Raw genomic sequence first — 25,297 nt, forward strand, 5'->3', positions numbered from 1 at the left:
CGCTAAAAATAACGACTCCGCAGTCAGCAGCAGTCGCCGCCTCGGCTGAAGCGGAACGCCGCCTCGCTACCTCCCCCCGCCCCTCAACTAAATTACTTAAACATTTATACCGTAACATTGTTTAGATTTACACTGCGTCGTTGTTGTGGTCGTCGTTGCTTCGAACGCCCTTGGTGATGAGGCGAGAAGGTGAGTTCGAGAGTTGCGTGTCGGCGTTTCGGACGCCGCTGAGGGGGGCGAGTAAAGTTAATTGGCGGTAAAAAAAGAGTTTTGGATGTTCGCGAAAGTTACGATTCGTGTCGCGATTCGTTTATTTATTTAGTCGGCCGTGTTTTAAGAGTGAAACGAAGCGTCGTATTCACGCGGGATACTCATAAATAAAGTTTGATTAGTTTTTAACAGTCGCTCGCATACGTTAAAGGCGAGGCCTGCACCGCAGCCCGCTACCGCCTGAACGATGTAGTTTGAATGAACGTGTTTGTAAATTATAAATGTATCGTTAATTATTAAGGAATTAACTTACGTCAATTACCGCGCCTATTGATTACGTTAAAAACTTCACCCCCGCCTCCCCCCCCCTAAAGGCCGCCAACAGCAGTCACCCAATGTGGTTCATGGATCCCGCCATACGACTGTGGAATGGTCATCGTTGGTGGCTCTGCATGGGGGATTGAGCGGGAAAGCTCTTGGCTGAGCTCCTTGAGGTTGTTGAAGGCGGGAGGCGATGAAGCCGTTAAGGGAGATTAACATCTCGCCTCTGGGCGAGTGTAACTCAACATCTAAATGGATGAGAATCCGTTGAATCTCATTGCATCCATTGAGAGTCATTTGTCAATCCACTGCTGCGGTCAGTCTTGGGGGTTGACATACTTCACCACTTGGGTCAATGGGGGCGGTGGGGGGGTCCAGAGGCCAGGTCTGGTTCAGATGTCACTCGCCCGCCACTTCTCTTAGTCGTAGCCGGGAATCATCTCATTCAAACGTACTCTTGTTAAAAGTGTCTTCAAGTAAATCAACATTGAATGAGCCCCATTGTATCACGTACGTGTATAACCGCGGTCTTTACCCAGCGATACCATCTAACGCCAATGACCAAACCGACCTGAATGCCTGTGATGTTTTCAAATTTGAAAAGCCAAGCAGGTTTGAGCCTGTCCTAGTGCTTGGTACGAGCGACCGATATGTAAATTGATCGTTATAATAGGCATCCCGTGGGGTCTACGTGGTTGAGAATCGGTGGTTCGTGTCCGCGGCAGCCGTTGTACTTTCGAACCCGTTCGACTTAACGAAAGGAGCCTCGGGAACGGAACCCCGTTCGTGAGTCGAGGACTGCCTGCCCCGTGCTTATATGGCCCCTCGGCCGTTTCCTTAAACACCACACTGAATCACTTCACCACAGTGAATCACTTCACCACACTGAATCAATTAACGACCCTGCAACGGCGTGGATAGAAGGACCCCCCCCCCCTCATCGCAGTGGATCGATACGCAAGGATGGGGTGGTGTGCACGTGTTGTTTACCTTGCGAGGAAAACAATGTATACACAGCGGCATGTGATACATAGCGCCTCTGTGATAGCCCTTCACAAGAAAGGCGTTAATTCAAATGTACGAATTTTTTTCCATGCGTAGTTTATTGCCTTGTGTTGTTAACCCTGTGTTTCACTCTTAGACTAAGGTGTTGTATTTGTTCAGGTGCATTAAACAGCGTGGATAGCAAAAACTCACGTAGCTTCCTATTTACATTATTGTTAATTCACGGGGTGTTTCACTTAAGTTGTTGAATTAAACTGGCCGCTGTTTTAATATTAACAAAAATATGATTCCGAATGATGGTATTTCATAATTTTAAAACATTTCGCCCGGAGGTCGCAAAGTGCTATACATAGCTAAAAACAGAAATACGCTTTTTTCAGAAAAAGAGTAACACAACCTTAATTAAGGACGCAGTCTAGTGATAACACAACACGCAAAGGACTGCTCGTCTCAGTTGATGTGTGTCCTGGGCCGTTCCACGCGGCCACCCGAGTTTGAAATTATGGTAATGAAAAAAATACGTAAAATGTCTACTAAGCACATCGTGACGTCGCTAGAGTTACTTTTTTGTTTGAATGATGTCGGTATATTGACGTCACTACAATTATTTTCAAACTAAACTTTTCCCCATCTTAATGTAGCATTATTGGTGTTTTAGTAGCCAGACCGGTGGCAGTTAGTTAATACTCTTTATCCACGTGACGGCCTCGGTGAATACAAGATTAGACGTATTCCATTTTCTCCCAGATTATAAGATGTCCCGTGAAATAAATCGCATCCTAAACGTGTGCCTGCTATCAATAAAGTTATAGAAATCTAATGTCTCACGCACACCTACCAGACTACACGTAAGATTGTATTATAAAACATCTAATTCTTCCATACTCTGTGGGCACTCAGTCGGGTAGTGCCATCTGTTTTAGGAAATAATCACTGGCTGCCACAGTTGTGTTGCGTAACAAGTCACGGTGCCTTCACTTTTCCACAAGCATCCTGTGCGGTCCTTGCCTTCATTGGTGGCCCTGAACCAGTATCAAACTTACAAGTCCACATTCCTGTTGGGTCCGTAAAGCAGACATCGATAACGGTCCACCGATTCATCGACCAAAATAACTTATTATGCTCATGATACGCGCATCAAATTGCGCGTGTTAAGATGTTATTTTTTTTATTTGTACATGTGTAGTTTCACCCTCAAGCCTTCAGCCACTAGATGCAAAGTATGCTTGGCAATGATTAAAAAAACGTCTTAAATAACATGGCAACCCTGAATTGTAACGTTTATCAACTCACACGGTGCAAATCATCCATCACACGCCTCGAGTAAGATGAGCACCTCCTGGTGCGGCCAGTACCACTTGCTGGAAAGGAGTGACTCTCCTTAGGCGAGATTGTCCCCCCTTTCCGTCATAGGAACGTGGAATTTCCCCCAGTGGCTCAGGTCCACCAGTGTTAATGAATGCAGCCTCGCACGTATTTGAATAATTGTTTTACGAACCGCGAGCCCTTCTAACTTAAGTAGTCATTTTGTTGTCACTCTCTTGCTTGCAGTCATGCCCAGCTTCCACGTCGGCACGCGATGCCTTGTAATGGCGCTCATGTCGAAGCCGTGGAAACCCAGGCTCAATCTGCTGGAGCTGCCGGAGGATGTGCTCATGTGTATCTTCAGCTACCTGCCCGTCACTGACCTGCTTGCTTTCCAGGCCGTGAGTACGGTCCCCTCCCTGCCCCGCGTGACCACTGATTGATGTGCTCCTGTGGCCAGCCGTGTTAATTTAATCCGCCTTGTACTCCTGGGATGATAACATGTAGAATTGTATTAATTATTTTTATTTGGGTATTATGTAGTCGTTAAATGCTGACTGCTAACATTTAATTTTAACAACGATGGAAGTTTTCAGCCTTGAGTAATCAGGAGGTGGGGGTGGCTGCCATTTTTAAAGGTGCCCGGTTAATCGACCACCAAACAAAATGTTCTACAATTTTAAGTCAATCGATTAATTGTCCCAGCGCTCGTTACCTCTCCGGCTGGGTGTTACGGTTAAATTATCCCGGTGTGATGTGCCGCTTGGTGTACAGGCCCACCCACAGCTGCGGCACCTGGTGGAGAGCCATCCCAGCGTGTGGGCCAATCTCTCCTTCCAAGGGGTGTGGCCGTGTCCAGACACCATTCAGCTTTTCCAGCGGTGAGTGGCGACACACACCCACCCACCCAACCATTTCTTAAGGCTACGATCCACTGTGGCAATTTTATGGCAATCATCGCCAGCTATGGTTGACACAGTATTTATTCTTGGACATGTGCGAAAAAGAGCTTAATAGCTCATCGGATTCTTCAAGTATAAATACATATTCTGATCCTCATTTCCTCATTGTAAAACAAAACATTTTTTTAATATAAACAAATATGATCGCATTTCCTCTCAAACTTCTAATCGGATTGCATACTGTTCAAGCTCTCTTAAATTGAAAGAAATGGCTGCCCCAAGTTTTGGTACGAGTGGATGTGGAAGAGATGGCGTCGTGTGATGGTGTGGTGTGATGTGATGTTGTGGAATGGTTGTGTATTTGTGTGATGTGTGATGGCATGGTATGGTGTGTAAAGATGGTGTAGTGGTGTGGAGATATGGTGGGTGTTAGTGTGGTGTGATGGCGCATGGTGTTTTGGTGTGATCATGTGCTTTGATGGTGTGGTGTGATGGGTCAAGATACGCATGATGGGACTGACCTATTTCAGAAGATTAATTTCAGCTACGCACTACTGTGATGGGCTCAAGAGAATTCTGCCACTCAATTGTGTTGCCTGCCAAGTTTCCAAAGTCGCTCGTGGTTAATGTGTTGCTGGTGTTGATTGCCGTCAATGATTGCCGACGTGGATCCTTGCCTCTGCAGCGTCGATGTATCTGTGCCTTCTTAAACCTATCAGCTGGACATGTAAGAGCGTAGGCTTGTGATCCAGAGATTAGTTGGCGGCAGGAGATGGTGGATCGTGTAGAGGGTTGGGAAACTCCCAAACCCGCTGGGCTGAGGTGGCTGGGATATGACCGAACATAAAGTTGGGTTGTGAACCCCCGTTTTTGTAGAGCAATGATTCTGCATCCACACGCACCCGATGCAGACCCTTCCACTCCCGTTGCGTGTTGTTGTACCTGGTACGGCCTGAATAAACGGCACGTCTACACGACCATTATGCAAATGAAGCTGGAATTACCCGGATGTGACGTCAATGATGACGTCATATCCGCGTCTTTGCTTCCAAGAATAGGGATGGCAGCCATTGCTTACAAAATGAAACGTGTTTTGCTGATGTTGTGATGGCGGTTGTGCGCAAGCACAATTCGCACACAAGCAACTACATATTCATCAATAACGCTGCCTTACAGGAAAAATATACAACAGGCTATATTTTGGACACTAACCCTTATAAGGTGTGCTTGCAGCAGTGACTGCTAATACAATTATCCAGGTGAGATTGTATTATGCTTCAAATATCCGTTTTTAGTGGTAAATCAATGCCTATTGTTAATTTTGCACACATTTGATGGATTTCGGCGATTTGAAGTGAAGTAACAAAATCAGCTAAATGTTTATTGAAAAATATGTACAAAAATGTACAATAGGGAACAGACGCAACCACTAAAAACTTAAATTTTGACTTAACTTGCGTGACTGCAGGAATTCATATGCTTTGGTTCTTTCGGTAAAGTCACGTAGATAGAAAAATAAGAAAAAAATAAAGTGAATAAAAATAATACAAAATAAAAATGAAGAACACTAAAAACATTTGATGTGTAATTATAGCTGTACATGTCACCTGTATACTTGCATTCAAGACAAAGCTATTACATAATCCATTGCGTCACGTTCTGGTAAGATTCTGGCTGTATTTGAGGGTAGCCCGACTCTGAAGTCGGCCGTCCAGCGCAGAGGTCGCAACCGGGTACCCGATACCCGTACCTTACCCGATACCCGGCTACCCGTACCTTACCCGATACCCGGCTACCCGTACCCAGCCAGGTACGGGTACCCGTATGCGACCCTGGTGCGGCCGGGTACGGGTAGGCCGTGAGCCACTGGTGAGTAACCGTTTGTCACTCATTTCGGGTAGGGTACGGGTACGGGTAGGGAACGGGTACCCGTACCCGGCCGGGTACGGGTACCCATTTGCGACCCTGGTGCGGCCGGGTACGGGTAAGGAAACAAAACCCGTTTGCGACCTCTGGTCCAGCGTGGCTCCACACCGGCTGGTCCAGCTACAGCCCCGGAATGTGATAGTGTGGCCATCTCAGACCCAGAAGGGCCTGAAGCCAGCCAGCTTTTAAACACGCGTGTGCTACGCAGCATCAGTGTTAACTCCCTCGTACCTGGTGGGGTTTTTTCCACCAAATTTTCTTCTCAGATGCAAAGCACTCCAACCTTGTCATTATTGCAGGACCCTCTTCTTATACAGAACCTTGAGTGGCAGATCATGTTAGTACTCCTTATACTCTTGCATGTAGTCTGTTGTGAATATTGATTTTGAAAAAATATTTTTACATCGTAGATGTTTAATATTCAAGACTCCTACAACCTGATAACATTTCTACTTTTTTAGGGTTAAGTAATTAATGGTTTAACCTCCTTTTATGGTTCATGGTTGCTTCATGGCAATTGTTAGACATTTCGGTGGTTTTTGATTGTGTGTGCCTGGTGTTTGTATTCCTGTTGTGTTGTGCAGGGCGTCCAACTGTGGAAACTTTGAGGCATCCGTGAAACTTGCCCTGGCCTACCTCTACAATGAAGGCAGTGAGTGCCACTCAAAGTTCTGTAGGCACCAACGCTACATTTCGCGTGGGTGTAACAAACAGGTCATTATGCACATTGTGTAATAGCAGTGGAGCTCTTCTTAGCCACATTGATTAGGGAGGTACTGTTTGCAGATGTTATTAACAACTATCCATGGGAAATCTCCTGTATAAGTATGGATGATCGGAGTGATAGGCTGCTACTTCAGGTTGACTCCTTTTTTGCGGAACGGCTGTAGATAGCAGCAGTCGTGATTTAAAGTCTTGGAAAGATTGCTCCTCTGTCTGTGAAATGGCCATGAATGATTGGTGCAATCTGTCTTATTGCTAAAGGGAGTTTCTGCATATAGTTTCTGGCCACGGATAACAGGCACTATGGATAATCATTATTGCAGATAATAGCGGTCGACTGTAGTTCACGGAAAGCCTGCAGCCAATCTGTATTTTGTGCCCACCACAATGGCACAATCGAATAATGAAGCCGGATTCACGGTAGGCAGTGAAACGGTGAACCGTTACATACCTAGCAAGTTTGTAGGGAACATCGTAAACATTGCAGGGGTACCGTTTGATTTTTGTTTTTATTGGTGAAACCCAAAACGGATTAAACATCCGTTTTAGTTATCACTTCCCTTCTATCAAATATTTTCAAGTCCTAATTTCCTGTTGCACGACCGTGACGCTAAACACGTTTAGCGAGAACTAAAGCTGTCAAGTGAAACGTTTTCAAGAGAGGAATCTTGTTTGTGTGTGTGGCGGTGGCGTGTCGCAGTAGCGGTGGCCGAGGAGAGCCGGCCAGAGCGCAACGGGCGCAAGGCAGCGCACTACTTCAGCCGCGCCGAGCACCTGAGCTGCGGCAACGTCGGCATGGCGGTGCCCTTCGTGTGGATCTTCATCCGCCCGCCGTGGTCCATGAGCGGGGCGTGCTGCAAAGCCGTTGTCTTCGAGAGCCTCAAGACGGAGTGCGAGCTGGCAAAGGTGAGGGGTTGGGAACTTGCTCATGATGAAACCCAGCCAGTGACATTCGAATGCAGATAAAGAAAATGCGGTCGTGATCTCTCGTGACGGAGGTCCAATATCCTTTCACAGTATATTATTGTAAAAGTTTTTGCTGGCTGCCTGGCCACGTGTTGCCCAGCACACTTTGCGACTGGCTGGATGCCATGCACCACCCAGTCCGCAGAAGGAAGGGGGCGTGCGGGTAACTCATCACGCGGGTGGAGGAGCACGGTGGGGGTGGACACAGGGGAAGCGTGGGGGGTGGGGCTGGGGACGCACCGGGGAGGGGTGCGTGAGAAGGGATGTGCCAGTGGGGGGGGTGACTGGGTTGATCTGTGGGTTGTCACCCGCGAGAGAGGGACCCTGAGGGTTGTCGTCAGTGAAAGAGGGACAAGTTGGGGGTGGGTACATTTCACATCGTATACTATATTGTAGTTTGGTATATCAGTTTGGCTGGCTAATGGGATGGAGGGACGGTGGATGGTAACGTCCAAGGACGTGCACGTTGCTCGTGTGTGTCTGTCTAAGTGCCTTTACTATGCACAGTGCCGTTGGCAGATCTTTACTATTCCCTCGCAAGTGAACAGTTTTTAAATGCAAACAGTCGACGGTGTAATAAGGTAAAGTCAGGTTCACTAATGGGGATTTTTCAAGCTTTTTGGAACACATGAAAGGCATTGTTTTACTTTTTTTACGACCAAGTAAAACCCTGTATTTATCCAATTTCAGTATGATGCTTTTACTTGTATGAATAAGTTGAGGATGATTTCACACAGTGGTCATGACACTAATGTCTTTACCGTTGTCTTGCAGACCGGTGGTGCTCGTCTGCTGTACTGCCTAGGAAAGGTTCTGGGATTTTTTGATGTAAGTACTTCGTTTGCAGTGTTGATTTTGTCCGATAAGAACTATAAACTCGATGTTGAGGGAAACATTCCAGAAATTTTAAATGCCATGCACTTTTTTATTAAGTGCCCTGTTCGTGAAGCAATATTTCCATGCGTCTTTTATGCTTCTGATACAACTTTTGATAGTATTCCAGCACGTTTGCTGCTGGCGGTGGACACGTTAAATCTGCCTTTCTTTCGGCGATCCAGCACTCGAACCTGCGTACGCTTGCTGGGCATGCGTAAGACACCCGTATGCCTCCCTTACAGGATGAAGAGAAGAGAAGCGAGGCGTTGCGGCTGTTTGATGCGTCCGCACAGCAAGGCTCTGTGCTCAGCGCCTATCTCACGTGGAAGTCGAGGCATCGTTCAGTGGTGGGCCACAACTTTTATTCATTTGCCAGTGGTTTTTCGTGATCTATACACGTTCGTGTTTGCAGGATGGCGAGGTGAGATGTAGTAATCACTTGTAATCTGCCTGCCTCGCCTTAGTAGAACAATGTGGATCTTTGTGTGTATGTATGTATTATGAACTTATTTCCCACGTTTATTTAGAAGCAGGAAAAAGGAAAGCTAATACATTGGCGGTCTGGATGATTTCATGTCTCTACATATCAAGCTGATTGTGTTCGGACCTTGAGGGTAACACTATTCTTACATGATTTGGGCAGGTGTAATATTCGTGGGTTGTTTTTTAATCAAAAGTAATTCTTTAATTCCTTTTCTCTGTTTCGCTAACCAACCCGTTACATTTGTTTCTGCTTCAGGCCTCGGACCCAGGCCGACTGCTGCAGAATCTCCGAAGGCTCAGGGAGTTTTCGGACCGTGGCTGCTGGGAGGCACAGGTGTGTGCACTAGTGGCGAGGCGCTTTCAGCGATCGTCGTTTGCAGATGTTCTACGGATAACATCTAGAACTGCATATTCACTGTACAGCAGAACCCCAGTAATTCACAACTCGCTCAATTCTTGACTCCCCCCCCCCCTCTTTTGTCAGTGTGCGATGAGGCTCTGCGAAGGGAAATATTTTTTACACCTTTTCAAACGTAGCTCTATAGGGAAGAACAACGCTGCCGAGAGACGGTGAAACTCCAGATTGTTTAACGTCGCACAGCCTAGCCGTGCAGACTTCACCTGGTTGCTGAGAGGATTGTGCGTTTGTTGGACTTGGATATCAAGTCACAAAAATGCAAACAAATACATATGGCAGATGTTTTGCATTTGTCCGTTTGGAAAATGTGGGAAACTTGCTATAATCAGCAATTTGTTTGCATATTTTTTGGAACTTGGAGAGCATTCTCTCCCATATCAAAGCGTATTATCCGAGTTGTGCCCAATTGTCCTTCCCCCCCCAGTTACATTCTCACTGTTTGAATTGATCACATTGTTTTCATCAAAAGAACGCAAGCCAATTACGTTATACACACACGTCAAAAAAATCAATTTGCGTGCACGCGTAATTGGATGCATGCATACCAAGCTTCGCAATAATCGTTTTTTAAACAACGCATCCATGACATGCCTTAGAGGGGTTACCCACCGTCCCATACAAAACCACAACTTGCGCGGTCTCCCCAGGTCTCGTTGGCGGTGGCCCTGGCACAGGCGTGCACGGGCGGCTGGCTCATGGACCCCGAGGTGCCTGCGGCGCACCACTCGGTGCTGCGCTTCTTCCAATCGTCGTCGCCGACGCGGACCCACCGCCTCTACCGGGTGCAGAAAGGCATGAACGAGAACATGAGGTGTGCGAGCTCTCCCCACCCCCCATCACGCACACGCCAGCACGGCATTGCCGCCACCTCCACTTGCCCGCCCACCCCTCCCCCAAGTGGCGACAAGCCGCGTCCTGCCGGCAGAGTGGGCATCTTAAGTGCAGGCGTGGTTGTGCCACCCCCCCCCCCCCCCCCCCGCATTGTTCTTTGTTCTCCGGAGCGAGAGCACCGGTGTCATTTTGTTGATGGGAAAGGGTGGCTGCTGGCTGCGAGAGGCTTTGCGGTTTTTGTGCGGGTGGATGGGGAAAGCGGCTGCCCAAGTCCTTTGGCCGGTCAGATATTTGTACGACCAAATGTATCAAAACTCGTATCGGTACAGGTTTAATTACATGGCTAATAACAGTGCCTTATTTGATAATCCACTCAATTACAATGTGTTTGTTATAATCGCAGTTCACTGCTATTGGTCACGTAAAGAAATTGCAGCCACCTGCTGAAATATCTGATCTCGGCGCATGGGGCTCTCGATGCGAGTTTAACCGTGCGAGCTCAAGTCGGCGGGACGCTGATGCCAGCACCGGCGTCGTGCAGCTGCTTTTAATGAAACGTAAATATAAGTTCTTGTCGAGTAGTGAGTGCTGGAGATTTAACAATCTTTCCTTTCCACGATTTTGAGAGCATCGTCACAATTTGAATCACGAATCAATTGTTTTGTTGTCCTTGTGAAGCTTGGAGTCTGCATTGGCTGCAGGGTTTCAGTTACCCAGTCACACCATGCATACATGAATCTGAAATGATTTCGCACAACTGTGTGTGTGTCATAATGATGGTAAGAATCTCTTTTTAATTGACAATTAGTTACATGGGGTTGTCTGATGGGTTTTCGGGTTCTACTTCACGTTGGGCAAGATGTCCCATGTCTTCTGAAGAAATTCAGTTTTTCTTCAGTTCTCTGGCAACTTCTTTAGTTCTTCAGTGCCTGAAGAAGCTCCGCACATGGCGGGAAACGGTCGTCATCCTGTACGCCACACGGCACAACCTGACAGCACATCAGAGCTACGCAGCACAACTGCGAAATTCGACGTGATTGGTCACAACCCAATTAAGGGCCCTCTCCTGCAGACCGATTGGTCATGCTTTGGCGTAGAGGTTGGGCACTTATCTCTCGCCGGGTGATCGACGAGTGATTGCCGCTTGTTGACGGCTGCGGGGGTTCGCCGCAGGTACCTGCTAATCGACTGGCTGGCGGAGGTGGTGACCACCAAGGAGCTGTCAAGTGCGTGCTTGCACACGACGGTGCAGTGCCTCGATCGATACCTGCTGCAGCGGCCGGTCGAGCGCTCGAAACTGCAGCTGCTGGGCATCGCGTGCATGGTCATCTGTTCACGGTGAGCACGAGCGTGTGACGGAGCGGTGAAACCCTCTGTGTGGGATCTCACACGCTGCGTCAAGAGCGAGGCTCGGGCCGTAGCTCTTGGATGGTCACCGTTTGTCCTTAAGAAAAGCTCCTTTTAGGTGGGAGGGAGCGGGGGTTTGGGGGGAAGGGGGTGGGGATGTTTTCTGGATCCAAACTTGTGGCCTATTCCTCTGAAGAAGTGCTTAAAATTGTGATGATTGTTATGCTGTTCTGTTGAGACCTAATTAGGGTGAATGTAATTGTTCATTAAACAACTTCCCAAATAAATTGTTTATAGCTCTGGGCGATTGCATCTTTTTAAATGTATATCCACAGGCAACGTGATTGTCAGCCAGCGAAGAAGTGATGGGGCATGGGTACACAAGCGTGGCAGGCACGTTGACCGACTGCCGCTTGCGCCTCTGGTCGTGTTCGTGCAGGTTCTTGTCTCAGGATATCCTCACGATACGCGAAGGCGTGTGGCTGACGGACAACACGTACAAATACGAGGACATGGTGCGCATGATGGGTGAGATCATCGCCGTGCTACGGGGACGCATCGTGGTAAGTTCAGCGCGCAGTCGCCAATCCTGTACTCCGGTGGGATTAGAAATGGGAGCGGCACGTGTTTGATGCTGCTAATTGTGTTGGTACCAGATGACTCACTCGGCTTGGATGTGTCACGTGCCGTTAATCAACATTTGACGATGTTCTGTTTTCTGTAAAAGTCCCCAGGGAACTAAAAAAAATGTTGATGGATAAACTCTATGTAAATCAGAATTCAAATAGTAACATTAATCGAGGCTATATGGTGCCAGGCTATCCCAGCACTCGTAATTGTTGTAGAGGTTTCGTTTTCCTTTAATTTACCCGCCGTTAGTACCGCGAGGTCTGTGCACAGTGGCCTTTGTGGTTATGCCGGTGGGTGAGACGATCAGGCCGAGCGGGGCATGGTTGCCTGCGACGGGCGGTGATGGTTCCCCGGTCCGCAGCGCTACCGCTCGGCGGACACGACAACTGCGTGTGTGCGTGGGAGCGTCTTGTCGGTTAGAGGGATGTACGTGGACTCAGAAAAGGGGTGGCATTTAATTACATTTCCAAAGTTTGTCGAACCATGCTGATTGAAGAACTTAACCTTGAAGTCCGAGTCTATAATACGTGGTATTCAAGGTGATATCTAAATACATTTCCAGAGGTTTTTGGTTCATTTGTGAATTCATTCCAATACGGATACTTCATTGCAGACGGTCGGTTTACTTTCCGCAAACAATCGGGCCTGAGTAAGGCCTCATGAGATAACCTCCGAATGCCGTGTCGTTTTCTCTCGGTACTCGTGCGAGTCCACGAGGCCAAAACGTTCCGTGAAGGGGGGATGACCTTTGCGTGACTCGGGTAAACAACTTATCGCCTCGTACGTAATGCTCCCGGGGCGGCCGCTGTAATCACGCCAGCCGCAACTATCGCCTCGCTTCCTCCTTCACTCTCGGCGCCCGCCGGTCTGATCCCCCCGCTAATGGTGGCCTAATTTCCAGAGGCACGGCAAGGAGAGAGAGAGCTGCGTGCAGGCGAGGCGGCGTTGAGAGAGGAGGAAGTCCAAATGTTGCGGAAACGATCGGTGGTGCTATGTGCGCGCCGGCTCGTGTGTTGTTGAGCGGCTCGGTCGGAAGCGTGTGCGCCGAGCGCTCGCTCGCTGAGCTCACCCACGTTGTCCGCGGGGGGTTTTTGGCAGCGTTTTAGTGGCATTTTTAATTAATTAAGTTGAGATGATTCGCCCTGTGACCGAATCTTCCGGCATGCACGTACGTTGAACTTCTTTCGCGCCGTACGTAGCCAACCGTGCTTATCGGACAGAGGTGCTCGACCGTGTCCGATCTCGGAAGCCAAGCACGTTTCAGCCTGATAGTGCTTTTATGTGACCGCCCTGCACAGCAAGTTAGTATAGGCTTCGGGGCTATCTGTTGGGCAATGTAGCAGCATCAATTGCTGTTCTGTACTTCTAATCGCTATGCACTCAAATGTCTGCATTTGATTCCTGGTCATGGCGAGCGTCGGTAGACCAGTGATGTCTGGACTGTTGCCACCCAACCTGACCGCCACCAACGTGAACAGACCATTGTGGTGACGTACGGTCACATGACCTCATTGACTCGCACGGTGTCGGGGATGAAATCAGTCCAGTCGAGTACCAAATGTGTTCAAGTGTAATCAATCAGCGCAGGGTTTCCACCTTGAGTGTTGCATTTTTCAGACGACATTGACAGAGCATGCTACCACCTTGAAATCACATTGTGTTTTAAAGTTTAACAAAACAAGGTGGTTGCTTGCAACAAAAATAATAATTAAATATCCTTGCTTTGAAAAACAACGCCTGGAGTGGTTTTTAAATGGCATAGATTTTTTTTTTGCTTGCAATTATTTTAAAGTAAACAAGCTCTCTTGTAAATGCTGCCAGGCTGCTCGTGTTTCCTGCCATTACAACAATTACCCTTGTTTGTGTTTATCTTCTTGGAGATAAGGCCATTGATGTAAGCCCAGCTTTTGCAAACTCTGATGTAATCGCCATTACCCAACAGCACAATCTGCAGGGAATTGCAACATTAAGGAGTTTTTTTTCACGTAAAAAGTCCATTACAGGAACCTCTACCCCATTAAGGTAATGTGTGCGCAGGGCTCATTAAAAAAAATAGGACCTTTTCTGGAGATTTTGCTCGTTCTGCAGTGGGACAGACAGGTGGCAGCATTTCTCATTTTAAACAGTTGATGATGATATGCTTGACGAGAGGTTTAGATTCTTACGTTACAGAAAACCGACTGGATATCGGCCTGCAGTGCACAGACTCGGCAGTAGAATTCTCACGGGTCTGGTTTGTATTTCTGTTTGTGGCAAAAACGGCAGTAAATCTGATTTGTACTCCACGCACGAGCCCCACCGGTGGCACCGTGCGTACGTTGGGCTGCTTGTGGGTGACCGGGCGGGCGTCCGACGTTGCCCTCTCGCTTGTTGTTTCACATTGCCTCCCGTGCGTGCCTCTTGTTCCGGGCGTGGGGCGTTATCACCCTGCCTCCTTGACGTAACGGCGCAGGATGTCGCGTTGTGCCTGAGCAGCTGGATTGCCGGCACTGCGATAAGCGCCACCTCCGGCTTGGCTCGCGAGGGCCTCCTTGTTTGTATATTTTTTTTGGGTTTCGGGGAAAATTACCGACGGCTTCGTTTGAATGCCGTTTTTATATTTGCCGTTCGTTGGACCGCTAACGATGCGGCAGGACTTGTCTGCGCCCAAAAGGCGAAAGTGTGTAACGGTGATGTCCTATTAAGATCAACGGAATTTCCTGGTGTGATTTTTTTTTCGTCCCACCTTTTAAAAGCCACACTTCTTTTCCAAAAGTATTTGTGTGTCTCTGGGTCCGTTTGGTATGCGGGTACAAGGACCACACTGCGCTCGCAGCATTTCTATCTCGTAGCCTTTTATTTCGGTTGCACCCATCGAGTCTTCTTTCTCGCAGCAAGTCGATGAGTCAACTGTTAAAATCCTCCTCTTGCACAGAGGAGCACAGCTATTTATCATTGCTTCACCGCCTCAACAAGGTTCACGCTAATTGACTGTGATAGGAATAATGCAACCATATTGGTAGTTCATCGGCGGTTAATTAAGAATTGATTAAAATACACTCACGGTACATGCATCAAATGATTGTGCATATTGGTATCGGTCATAGTAGTTTTGATGATATAGTTTTGTGTAAACAAAAATAAAACTTACTTGGTTATAACAGAGAAATATTAAGTGCCGTTTTTATATTTGCCGTTAACTTTAATCATGATGATTAGTAGATTATTGAGATTTAATCGTTAATAGATTTTTATTTCTCTTCCTCAGTGGCTTTGTATTATGCATTTATTGAGTGTCTGTGGCTTTGTGGTTCAGCCCATGTAGCTCAGAGTTTGTTTTTCATGCGGGTTGTCGAGTAAGCCCTGGAGCGCATATGCCTCAATTGACGAGTGCCATGAAATGGCGCCACCTAGCGACAAGGGCTCGTTTTGGTGGAACGGCTCATGAATTGGCGGTGGGGCTTGTTCTTATTGGCGATGAGGGCTAGTGTTGGGTTGACTGAATGTGGTGCTTTTGCCGCACGTTGCTTGGCAGGCCCCCATGGTGCTGGAGTACGTGCGTGTGCTGCTGGCGCTGGAACCGCTGGACGCGCGCGCGAGCTGCACGCTGAGCTACGTGTGCGAGCTGTCGCTGCTCTTCACCTCGGTGACGGCATACTCGCCCGCGCACCTCGCCGCCAGCGCCTTCCTGCTCACGCGCATCCTGCACCGGCACGGTGAGGAGGGATGAGCCGCCCGTTCTCGCACCGCGAGGCTTGCGCCAACACACTGGCGCACTCCTTGCACGCTGGGAACATCGTACTGTGGCCTCCCACAGTGATAGGCACACGCACATATGCACGTGTCTTACAGGGTGTGATCACCTGCCACACCCTGTAACATACTTGGTGGTGCAAGTGCTGTTTGCGAGCGCCTTTTTGAGGCTAGCACGGCACATGAGGGAGTTGGTGACCATCACCTCGGCCACCATTTTCTCCCCAATGCAGATGTTTACACACTTCACTAGGTACTAATTTTAAGGCTGAGTCAACCTAGGAGAGGTCCAGGACCACTTCATATATTTGTCGCCAGCTCTTGGCTTTGGGAGGGAATCGAACTCGGGTTGCAAGGTTGGTAGCACAGTGCGCTAACCACTACACTCCGTTTCCCCACTGATACACATACATCGCTTAGAATGTGTGATGTTTCTCCACAGTGACATACAGACCCCCCATTAAATATATGTGCTGTTCTTCCACAGTGACGCACACAGGTGCTTACAGAGAAATATCACCGAGGGCTTTCACTGCTCTCTTCCCAGCCATCTGCAAGGAACTAAAACCAAACGTGGCCTCGGTCTGTGTTCCCTCTGCAGCCGTTCTCTGGAGCAAGAAACTCGTTGACTTCACGGGGTTTTTGCTGGAAGACCTCATCCCTTGCACACTGCTGCTGCACAAACAGTGGTGAGTGGCACCACCACCGAGGTTTTTGCTGCGTAGCCCTCGGGATGTGCTTTTGTGCTCAATGTTGTTCGGTCTTCCTCGCAGCGGCTTTTGGCTGGCCATCGAACAAAGACGGTTACCGCATCGCACGCTCTTCCTTCCGATATTAGGAAGCCACTGGAGATTATGCACTTTTAAATCCAGATTTAAAACTTTTTTTCAGAACTGCTTTTTGAGTTTGTTCTTCCCCCGCATCTCCGATTATCACGGTTGGCTACGTACGGTGTGGAATAAGTTAAACATACAGTGCACATGATGTCCGATGTTGAGCTCCGTGTGCTGGGAGATTCTTCAGGAACTTTAACGGTGCAGCGTACGTTCTCCCTCCGTTGACGATGGTGTTTAATGTAGGCCAGCCGATCGATGTTGGCTGTCGACGTGGAGAGAAGTGTTGCCACCATCTCACCGAACGACACGCGGGCATAACTCGAAAGGGCATCGATCAGAGTGGCGTGTGTTTGTCCGAGTGGACGGAGGTGGCGTTCTTCACTCCGCGGTGAAATTCACCTGCTGCAGCCGCTGACGCAATCCTTTTTATCCTCCTCCAGCTTCCTGGACGAGGTTCCCAAGGACCACAGGGAGGTGTCGCTCGTCGCTGTGAGGCAGAGGTTCTCCGACGATCGTTTCCAGCGAGTGAGCGAGGACAAGGTGAGAGCCGCCTCCTCCTCCTGTTCGTTACCTCTCGTCCGTTAATTCCATATGCGTAGCGTCCCTGTTGGTTGGCCGTGTAACGGTTTGTCGACGCATGCGACGGACGCATAGAATTGCACTTGACGCAAGCGATAATTATTGATGATAGTTGGTAATTCCATTCGCACTTGGCATTGCGGCAAAGCGCGCATGGAGATTGTTGCAAATGAAACTGACGAATGCTCTTTTTTTGGGTCCGTTATCAAACTTTTGCGCGTTCTAACTGGCGTGCGGCGCCGTGCTCGTGCAGGTGCTGGACTACTCGGAGCTGTGCGCCGTGCTCGGCGTGAGGGCGGAGCCGCTCTGCCTGCTCCTGCCGAGCGTCTCCGCGCGGACTACCGAGTCCCTGCCCTTCCTCACCTCTCCCCCCCAGCGCAAACCCAAGAGGTGAACGTCACTTTTGGGAGAGAGATTCCCAGCAGACAGCAGCTCGCCACGGTGGCTGTGACACGTTGACGACCTCGCCCCGGCGGACAGGAGGAGGTCATGGGTTCGATCCCGACCCTGACGCCTGTATATTTGGAAATTTGCGTGTCTCTCTCACTATGGTTGCGTGGATTTTTCTCCGGGTCCTCTGGTTTTTCCCTCCACACATAGAAACATGCTTTTAGATTAATCAGCTGCTATTAATTTCCACATGATAAGCCACCTCACTAGGCTATCATTTGTGATAGCCAGGTCGCTTCTGATGAAGAGCATTATATCTCGGCGGGCCTCACCTGGTACGATCATAGTTTTAGTTTATTATTACGGTTACTGTATAGGTTGGCCCTTGTAGTTCTCTGAAGCGTTTTCCGGTTGTACCGTGCGATGTTCGGCCTGATGTCGGAAACGAGGCGTGGTAACAACCTGTAAACACGCCGGAGAGCGCCTTCACAAAGTGGACGTTGCTGATTGCTTGGTCCAATCATGTCGGCCGTGAGAGACTTTTTTCACTACATTGGCTTAAAGTCGTTACAATTATTGACAGCTACTTGTAAATGTTTCCACTGCCAGATGGAGGTCAACCGATGCTGTCGTTGAAGGCCAACCCACACTTGTTAGGGTGGGTTGGCCTCGAAGTAAATTATTGTTAGAGATTGCTAGAAGCTAAATGGATATTTTTACGTGTGTGTTTTTGTTGCTTTCCTTGAATCGGTCTTCACAGTTGAAAATCATCGATTAACCACAATCCGGTGTGGGTTTCGGTTTGTAGGCACGCTAATTGTGAACCTTGAATGTGTTGCCTATTCGTCGTCAATGTCTTCATCGTTGGAAATGCTTAACGCCAAACTATATTCTTGGTTCTTTCGGTAAAGTCACGTAGACGCCCCTTACGCAGCAGTGGATTGACAAAGGAGCTGTTACACGTGGACACATTTTCCTTTTAAGCGCATTCCTCTGTTAGTTTCACACACACCGACGACGACCGCAAAGCAACGGCGCGCGTCCATTCCTCTGGACGACCCACAAGGGGGCGGGGGGGGGGGCGTGAGTGTAAAGCACACGCACGGACACAGCTTTCGTGGTCGGGGCTTGCGACTCAACGACCGCGTCTCGTTGTCTTTGCGACAGGCGCCGAGAGGACTCTGAGCGCGAGAGCCTGGCCGCGACGCCCATCATGGAGCTGTCGTACCACGCCGAGGAGGAGGAGGGCGGTGGCGCCGAGTGGCCCGACGCGGGAGTCGAGTACAACGTGAACGTGGGACTCGACGACGACGACGCCCTGTCCACGCTGTGCGATGACGGTGAGACGGCACACCGGCGACGTGGGCCAAAACTGTCGCCTTGTACAAGCAGGTTTTCTACGTGGGGAGGAGAGGGCTGCTTGTGATGGACAGAATGACCCCCTAACCCTGCGGATTAAATGAGTCACAGACGGTTAATATTTTACAATGTAACGCGGTTTTATTTCAAATGAGTTGAGCAACTTTCCATGTTTACAAAACGGAAATGTTTCTCTTGAAACGCCAATTTCTGGTGTCGTTTTCTGTGATTAGGGCATTCTTTTGTTTACATCGATGACCAGATTGTAGCCGTCTGTGAATGTAATGGTTTTCCATCACATTTAGCTGATTTAAAGTTAAATGTATTCACTGCATCTCGAATGTAGTTATTTGCCAAACTAAAGAGAACATGTACATTTTTAACCTACGTGTTTGTGTGTAGACCAGGATTTTTTGGAAGGACGTTGGCATTTTAATCTATTTAGTAGATTTTTGTGTTGTTACACTTTATTCAAACAATGGATCTCGCTTGAATTCAAACAATTGAATCGTAAACCCCCATGAACAACTGTACTCTGCTGCCTCTTCGTTTCAGCCGACCAGTGCTTCTTGGACGGGTCGATCAGTTCGGAGACGACGGATGTGCTGTCCAACGCCTTCTTGCTGCCCAGCGACTGCAGTAACATGGACGTAGACGACGACGATGATGACGACGACGACGAGGAGGAGGAGACAGAGAACGTCTGCGAATCCCGTCATCTCTCGGAGGCTTGCAGCTTCCCGTTTGACGACACGGCGGCACGCCCAGAGTGGGGAGCTTCCCGCCACTCTGAATGCTCCGCGTCCGGTGCGAGCACGCCCCCGTGGCTGCCGCCGCCGCCGCTACCGCAGTGGCCATCGATGGCCGCCACGACCGCCCTCGGCCGCCCCCCCCCGTGCCCCTCGGACTCGATCTCCGATCCGTCGGGACGGAGCCACGTCGCGGCGGTTGTCCCGGCGAACCCCGACGGCCCCTTCGCCTTCAGGACCATTTTGTGCAACGGCGGCCAAGGGGGCGGTGGGGAAGCGAGGCGCGGTGGCGAGCACAGGCAGCGGGCAAAGAGGAAGAACACGACAAGCCACCTCGGGGTGGAGAACGCTGACGTTGCTTCCTAGCACGCGGAGGCGGGAGCGCCATGCTGGCGACGCGTAAACCAAAATTGTGTTGATGGTGTGTGTGTGCGTGCGTGTGCGCGTTTTCGATTAAATGAAAGTGCGTTCAAAATAGTACAAGAGGCTGGCAGGAAACTTCACCTGGATTCGGAGAGTGTGACCTGTTTACAAATATTTTTTTCTTTCTCAAAACCACCAGCGCGCACGTGTTTGGAAATCGTAGCTTTATTTTTTGTATGTATGTGCTCTGCGAGTCCAGTTGCATTTCATGTCATGCTGTTGGATAACTACATCTCAATAGGATCTGTTACGGCGCCAATGGTGTGCAAGCTAATGAGACCGCTGGTAGAATATCCAGTAGATCGGCACCTCTAACCACTAAGTAAATTGACAGACTGCTTGCCTGCTCAGACCTGAAGATTTTTTTTTGCAACCGATGAAAAAAACAATTTCAGAACCATTTTCCTTACACAATTACCGATCTTCATTTTTCTCATTGGAATTGAACGATTGGCACGTTTTTGCAAAGCCATTACGTTTTATTCCTCGACAAAAAACATGAACAGATCTGCACTGTGCCAATACTCAGGACAAACTTGTATGGGTGCAAGCGGTGGAGAGGGATATGGAGTCTTGCGTTTTGGGATGATAACACAATCTCAATGATCGTGTCTCCGGCTCCAGTTCTCGAACGTAGGGATCTGCCGAAGTTTACGATTAAACCTACTTGACGAAAGGGATGTGATGCTGTAACGCTTCAAATGGTTCAATGCGCTTGAAAATGTGAGCAAAATATGTAATGTGAACTATTAAACGTATTAAAGACTGCCCCTCCCCGAGAACATTGGGGATTTGAGCCATTGCTACTAATTGAAATAAATATATAGAGTGTACAGAAGTAAGAACTTAATCTGCAGAGCAATGCTGGTACCTCCTCCTGCACATGTTCCTGTCTTACAGATGAGCAAGGTTGAATTAATGGAGGTGCCTTTGCTGAGGTAGAGCCTAACTAACGTGTGTTGACCCTGTTGAAAGGGTAAGCTGAGAGCCTTCAACTAAGTGCCTTGAAATGATAAATCGTTTCCGTGTTTAACGGTCGAGTGGACGAAGTTGAATAATGTTGCGCTGCTCGGTAGGTCCGAGTGGCCACAATGGAAGTGCTACCTAGTGCCATTTGCATGGGGTTGAGTGAGTGACATTGCTGAAACCTTCTTGCCACTCTTGAAGTTGCTTGGAGCTCTCTCATGTAAAGCATTGCATGTGTGCAATGGGAATTATGATGGTGTCTGCATCGGTGCAAGATGTCCATTTTCCAAAATGGTGTGTGTGTATATATATATATGGCCTCAACGTGCACGGAGCCTGGCACAAGCGTCGTGGTGACGCCACCGCCACTTTGTGGCGAATGGCGGCCGCTGTATATACGGGCTTTTGTTTTCGGTTTGGAAAATAGTGTCATCTGGAGAAGTTGTCGTTTTCCTAATTTGCAAGTAACTTTTTTTGTTAAGCTCTAAATATTCTCCCGATTGCATTTCGAGCTGGGTGAATGTTTAGCAAGATTTTTTTTTCCTCGCACAAAATCAATGCGTCCAATGTGTAATGTTACAATGTTGCGTTCACCAAACCTGTGAAAGCATTAAATGGAGTGGTCATAAGTCTCAAGGGTGTTGCTGCTTGCGCTGGCAACGATGCCCTTGTTTTGGTATTTATGTTTTAGTATTTTTTTTTTACATGTCGAGTTTCTCAAGAAATGTTATTGTCTCCAGGCATTTAACATATGCATCGATGTTCAAAGTCAATTTCCTTGTGTCGTCCACAAAATAAAAAAGCACTGTTTGGTTTCTGTTTACTACTCGTGCTGTGAACAGCTGCTTCGGCTCAAGCACGATGGCCTCAGCAGTCACCGCAATCAGTCTGCCTGACGAGTAGACGTACACCGAGGAACCACGTGTGGGTCGGTCCGTGAACCCGGTGATTGGAAGTGCAAGTTTTTATATACGATATTAGATGGGTGTATGTTATGAACTCTTGTTTTGAGCATCCTCGTATCGTGGTGACTCATTAAGTATTAACCCACACGCTGTCGTACTGGCAGGAAGTGCGCTGCTGTTTCTCAATGACTCAATCGTGTCGTCACATCGCAGGGTGAAAATGTGCTTTGTCCGCATTGCTATATCAGCATTCGCTTCAAGATCACTTGCAAGTCCTAGAATGAGTTGTCCCCTTTTCGGCCTTGACTTTTGAACACCCCTTGTGAGTAAAATTTGGGGAATCCTGACGGAGCCTTTCATGGTTGTGCTGCTGCACTGGCAAATGTATTGCGGTTTGAACTTTTTTGTCGTGAATCTTGTCTGGCAGCTACACGCGGGTTAGTTGACAGCTGTGAATGAACTTGGTTGTGATGGGCCGTGCCTGCTGAGCAATTGTTTGGGGGTCGTCTCCCACCTCATTAGCCGTTGATGCGGCTGCCAAAGGAAACTACCTCTTTGTGTGGGGGTCTTCTGCGCAGAGGAACCTGTTTCAAGAGTGAAACTTTGTGAGGCGATACTTTTTTGACAGTCGTGCACAAGCCCAACAACATGCCACCGGTTTGATGAAAAACATTCAATTGTCACATCTGGCTATGCGAACACTTTATTGTTTGGCATACCTAGATGATCTTACCCAAAATAAACCAGTTATGAATCTTTATAATTGGCCGTGAACACCTACGTGCGATATCAACAAACACGTAAAAAAATCGACATGTTTGTCCATAACGTCGTTGCCTTAAAAGTAAAACTATTGAGTCGTTTCTGTTGTGGGCAATGGGCCATCTCCGTCGCACACGGAGGGGCCAGAGTCATAGTCGGGTCATGGTTGGAGTCTGCACTCTACACCATGAGGTCTGAACCTGAATTTAACATCAACAATTTTTCCTGATGAACAGTTTTAAATTGGCATATGAATTGTTATCTCATTTTAGATATCGTCTAACAGACAGACTTAACGGAAAACATTTCCACAAACTAATTTGTATTCAAAGTTAAATTAAAAAATGTTTCTGGTATATGGCATTCTAGGTAGTCATGTTGAACATGGTTTAGATAATTACAAGCATAATCAGTCATCCTTAACCCAATTATAATTATGAGCAAAAACTCAATTATTTATATGATAAGTGGGCCAAGGAGAGAGTCACAAAGTGGGTTATACTCGTGGATTTGTGAACCACGCTGCAGCAGGGCTACCCACAATGCAAAGTGCCAGCAACATTTTATCATTGGCCCGTTTCAAAAACGTGAGAACGATGAGATGCAGGAGCTTGCGGGAGTCGTACAGCTTGAAACCTTCAGCTTGAAACCTTGATCATCGCTGATGTATTACAATTCGGTGGATGATGATGACCTGTTGGATAGTCAGTTCTGCGGCTTGCCGTGCTGTTAACTCTGTTTTGTCGGGAATTATGCCATATCCTTTTCATTCTCCTGTGAAAGGAACAATCGCCGAAACAGGCATGGCTGTTTTGGAGCAGGCCATGTGGTGGGTGCCTTGATATCGGCAACGTTTAGAAAGGCGCAGTGCTTGGGTAGAGAACTGAAGGTGCCTTTCTGAATCGGTTTTTGTGTTGGGGTGGCAGCAACTCAACACGCTGCTGCTGCTGCTGCTGCGACCCTCACCAGAACAAGCGGATTGAGGAACGAAGTTTGGCTCCTCCAACGTTGCATTTTCTTCCAGTGCCGGGTTTTTATCGCGATGAATTTAACCGTGAACTTTTGGGAAAGTAACAATGTGTCCTTGTTGATGGTGAATTCCGGATGAAATCACGCAATTACCTTTAGTGGAGTGTATGTAGCTTAATTGTATTACGTCTTTAACATTTCTCGTTAAATGCATTGCAGCATTATTTTTGGTGTTTCAGTATTGAAGGGAATGACTCCAAATCGGTTTAGAGATGTTTTAAGTACAAATTTTGCTGGTGATCAAGTATTAGTCTCAAAGAATTGAATGGCCACTTTCTTTTGCCATTACAAAGAAATGAGAAGTGATTCTGATCAGTGATTACATGAATACAGTTTTATAAATTATCAGCACTTGTTTTTTCCAATGCTTGGTGCTTGATAGTTTCATGTGAACCCTACACGGTACGGTTGATTGTACGAATCACATTTTGTTGTAGATGCAGAAGCATAATTTTGGTAAAGATTGCGTCGCAAATGAAAGTATACATGTATTAGACCCATTGCTGTTAGTTTCTGTTTTACCAAATTTGCGAGCAAACGGAGATTTCTCTCCTCCTTGCTCGGTTATCTTTCGAAAGGAACGAAAACATTTATTGGTCATGCTTTGCTCGATAGACAATGTTGCTTTTGGGAGGCAGCTTCGTGCACACGTTTCTGCTGAGAGCATTTAAATGCAGTATTTATTGGGCGCTTGCAAGTGTCGGGGAGAGTGGCAAAGATATACAAAGCTTAGAATTAAAATGGTACATATTTACCCCGGTGTAAATGTTATCTCAAAGCACAACAGCGATAAATGTATCTTAAACATTGACTTTATTTTCCCATTGGACAACTGCCAGGGACTTAACTGAAGCTGCAAATGCCACTTGAACAAATGTTAATGTTTCACAATTGTTATTTGAGTCTCACCACTGGTGTTTGCCATATGGGGATGAATTACATCTTATGCAAAGCTTGAGAATGAGCTGAAACAGCATGTTTACATGTTTAAATTACAAATGTATGATTTGAGTGTGTGATAATGCAGTTGAGGGCAGTGCTTGGTTGCGGACTTGGGAAGTTTTATAGCTGAGTGTGTAATTGACCATAATATAGTTGTACTTTTAAAAGTACAATAAGTTGCAAGAGGAGAAAACATAAGTTGTTATTTGAAAAAAACAGAACTGATGCAGAGGATAATAAAATCTAACTTAGTGCCTTTTTAAATGTCACGACGAAAATAATAATTGGTCGCATGTAACAAATTATTTTCGTGTTTTTTTGTGGGATTTTGTACATTGAATCATAAACTGCTGTAAAGAACATTGCTGTGCCTTGACTGCTCGTCTTTTTGTTGGCCCATGATGATTTGATTGCAGGTTCAGCCCCAGCAGTCTGTAAATATTCCACGGGGTATACAATGACCTCTTGACGGGTTGATAAACTGTAACATTTGGCGTTATGGTTTGTAACTATACAGTGTGTGCAATTGCATTGTGCTTTCAATAACATAAAAAAATGCTAAATGTATATCATTACAAAAAGACTATTGACGCATCTTATGAATACAGTATAGTACATTTTTAGCCTCTGCCCAGGAAAATCCATTGACTGGATGTTTTCAGGAGGGCCCTGCATTTGGATG

At 47.5% G+C, this 25,297-nt stretch overlaps 1 protein-coding gene across 2 annotated transcripts; it reads left to right on the forward strand.

Moving 5' to 3' along the window:
* Window positions 1-25: 25 nt before the first annotated feature.
* On the forward strand, window positions 26-23,892 carry CCNF (cyclin F). 2 transcript variants are annotated; one of them, XM_061558997.1, is made up of 17 exons: window positions 26-189; window positions 3,088-3,242; window positions 3,616-3,722; window positions 6,254-6,321; window positions 7,093-7,298; window positions 8,133-8,186; window positions 8,477-8,581; window positions 8,974-9,051; window positions 9,783-9,946; window positions 11,140-11,304; window positions 11,753-11,876; window positions 15,458-15,638; window positions 16,277-16,364; window positions 16,952-17,051; window positions 17,344-17,480; window positions 18,648-18,820; window positions 19,395-23,892. In XM_061558997.1, exons 1-17 carry the CDS (start codon window positions 177-179, stop codon window positions 19,952-19,954), a joined length of 2,478 nt encoding a protein of 825 aa, XP_061414981.1. In that variant the 5' UTR covers window positions 26-176; the 3' UTR covers window positions 19,955-23,892. The 2 variants fall into 2 exon arrangements, with proteins under 2 accessions (XP_061414981.1, XP_061414990.1); XM_061559006.1 differs by having other exon boundaries at window positions 7,096-7,298.
* Window positions 23,893-25,297: the final 1,405 nt, after the last annotated feature.

Source organism: Lethenteron reissneri, chromosome 3 (genome assembly GCF_015708825.2).
Source record: "Lethenteron reissneri isolate LAM-NWPU_2019-01 chromosome 3, ASM1570882v1, whole genome shotgun sequence".
Taxonomy (NCBI): domain Eukaryota; kingdom Metazoa; phylum Chordata; class Hyperoartia; order Petromyzontiformes; family Petromyzontidae; genus Lethenteron; species Lethenteron reissneri.

Coding starts and splice junctions, on each gene's coding strand:
- CCNF (XM_061558997.1), top strand. Junction 8,582..8,973: donor AGTCGAGGCATCGTTCAGTG/GTGGGCCACAAC, acceptor TTTCTGCTTCAG/GCCTCGGACCCAGGCCGACT. Junction 11,305..11,752: donor TGCATGGTCATCTGTTCACG/GTGAGCACGAGC, acceptor GTGTTCGTGCAG/GTTCTTGTCTCAGGATATCC.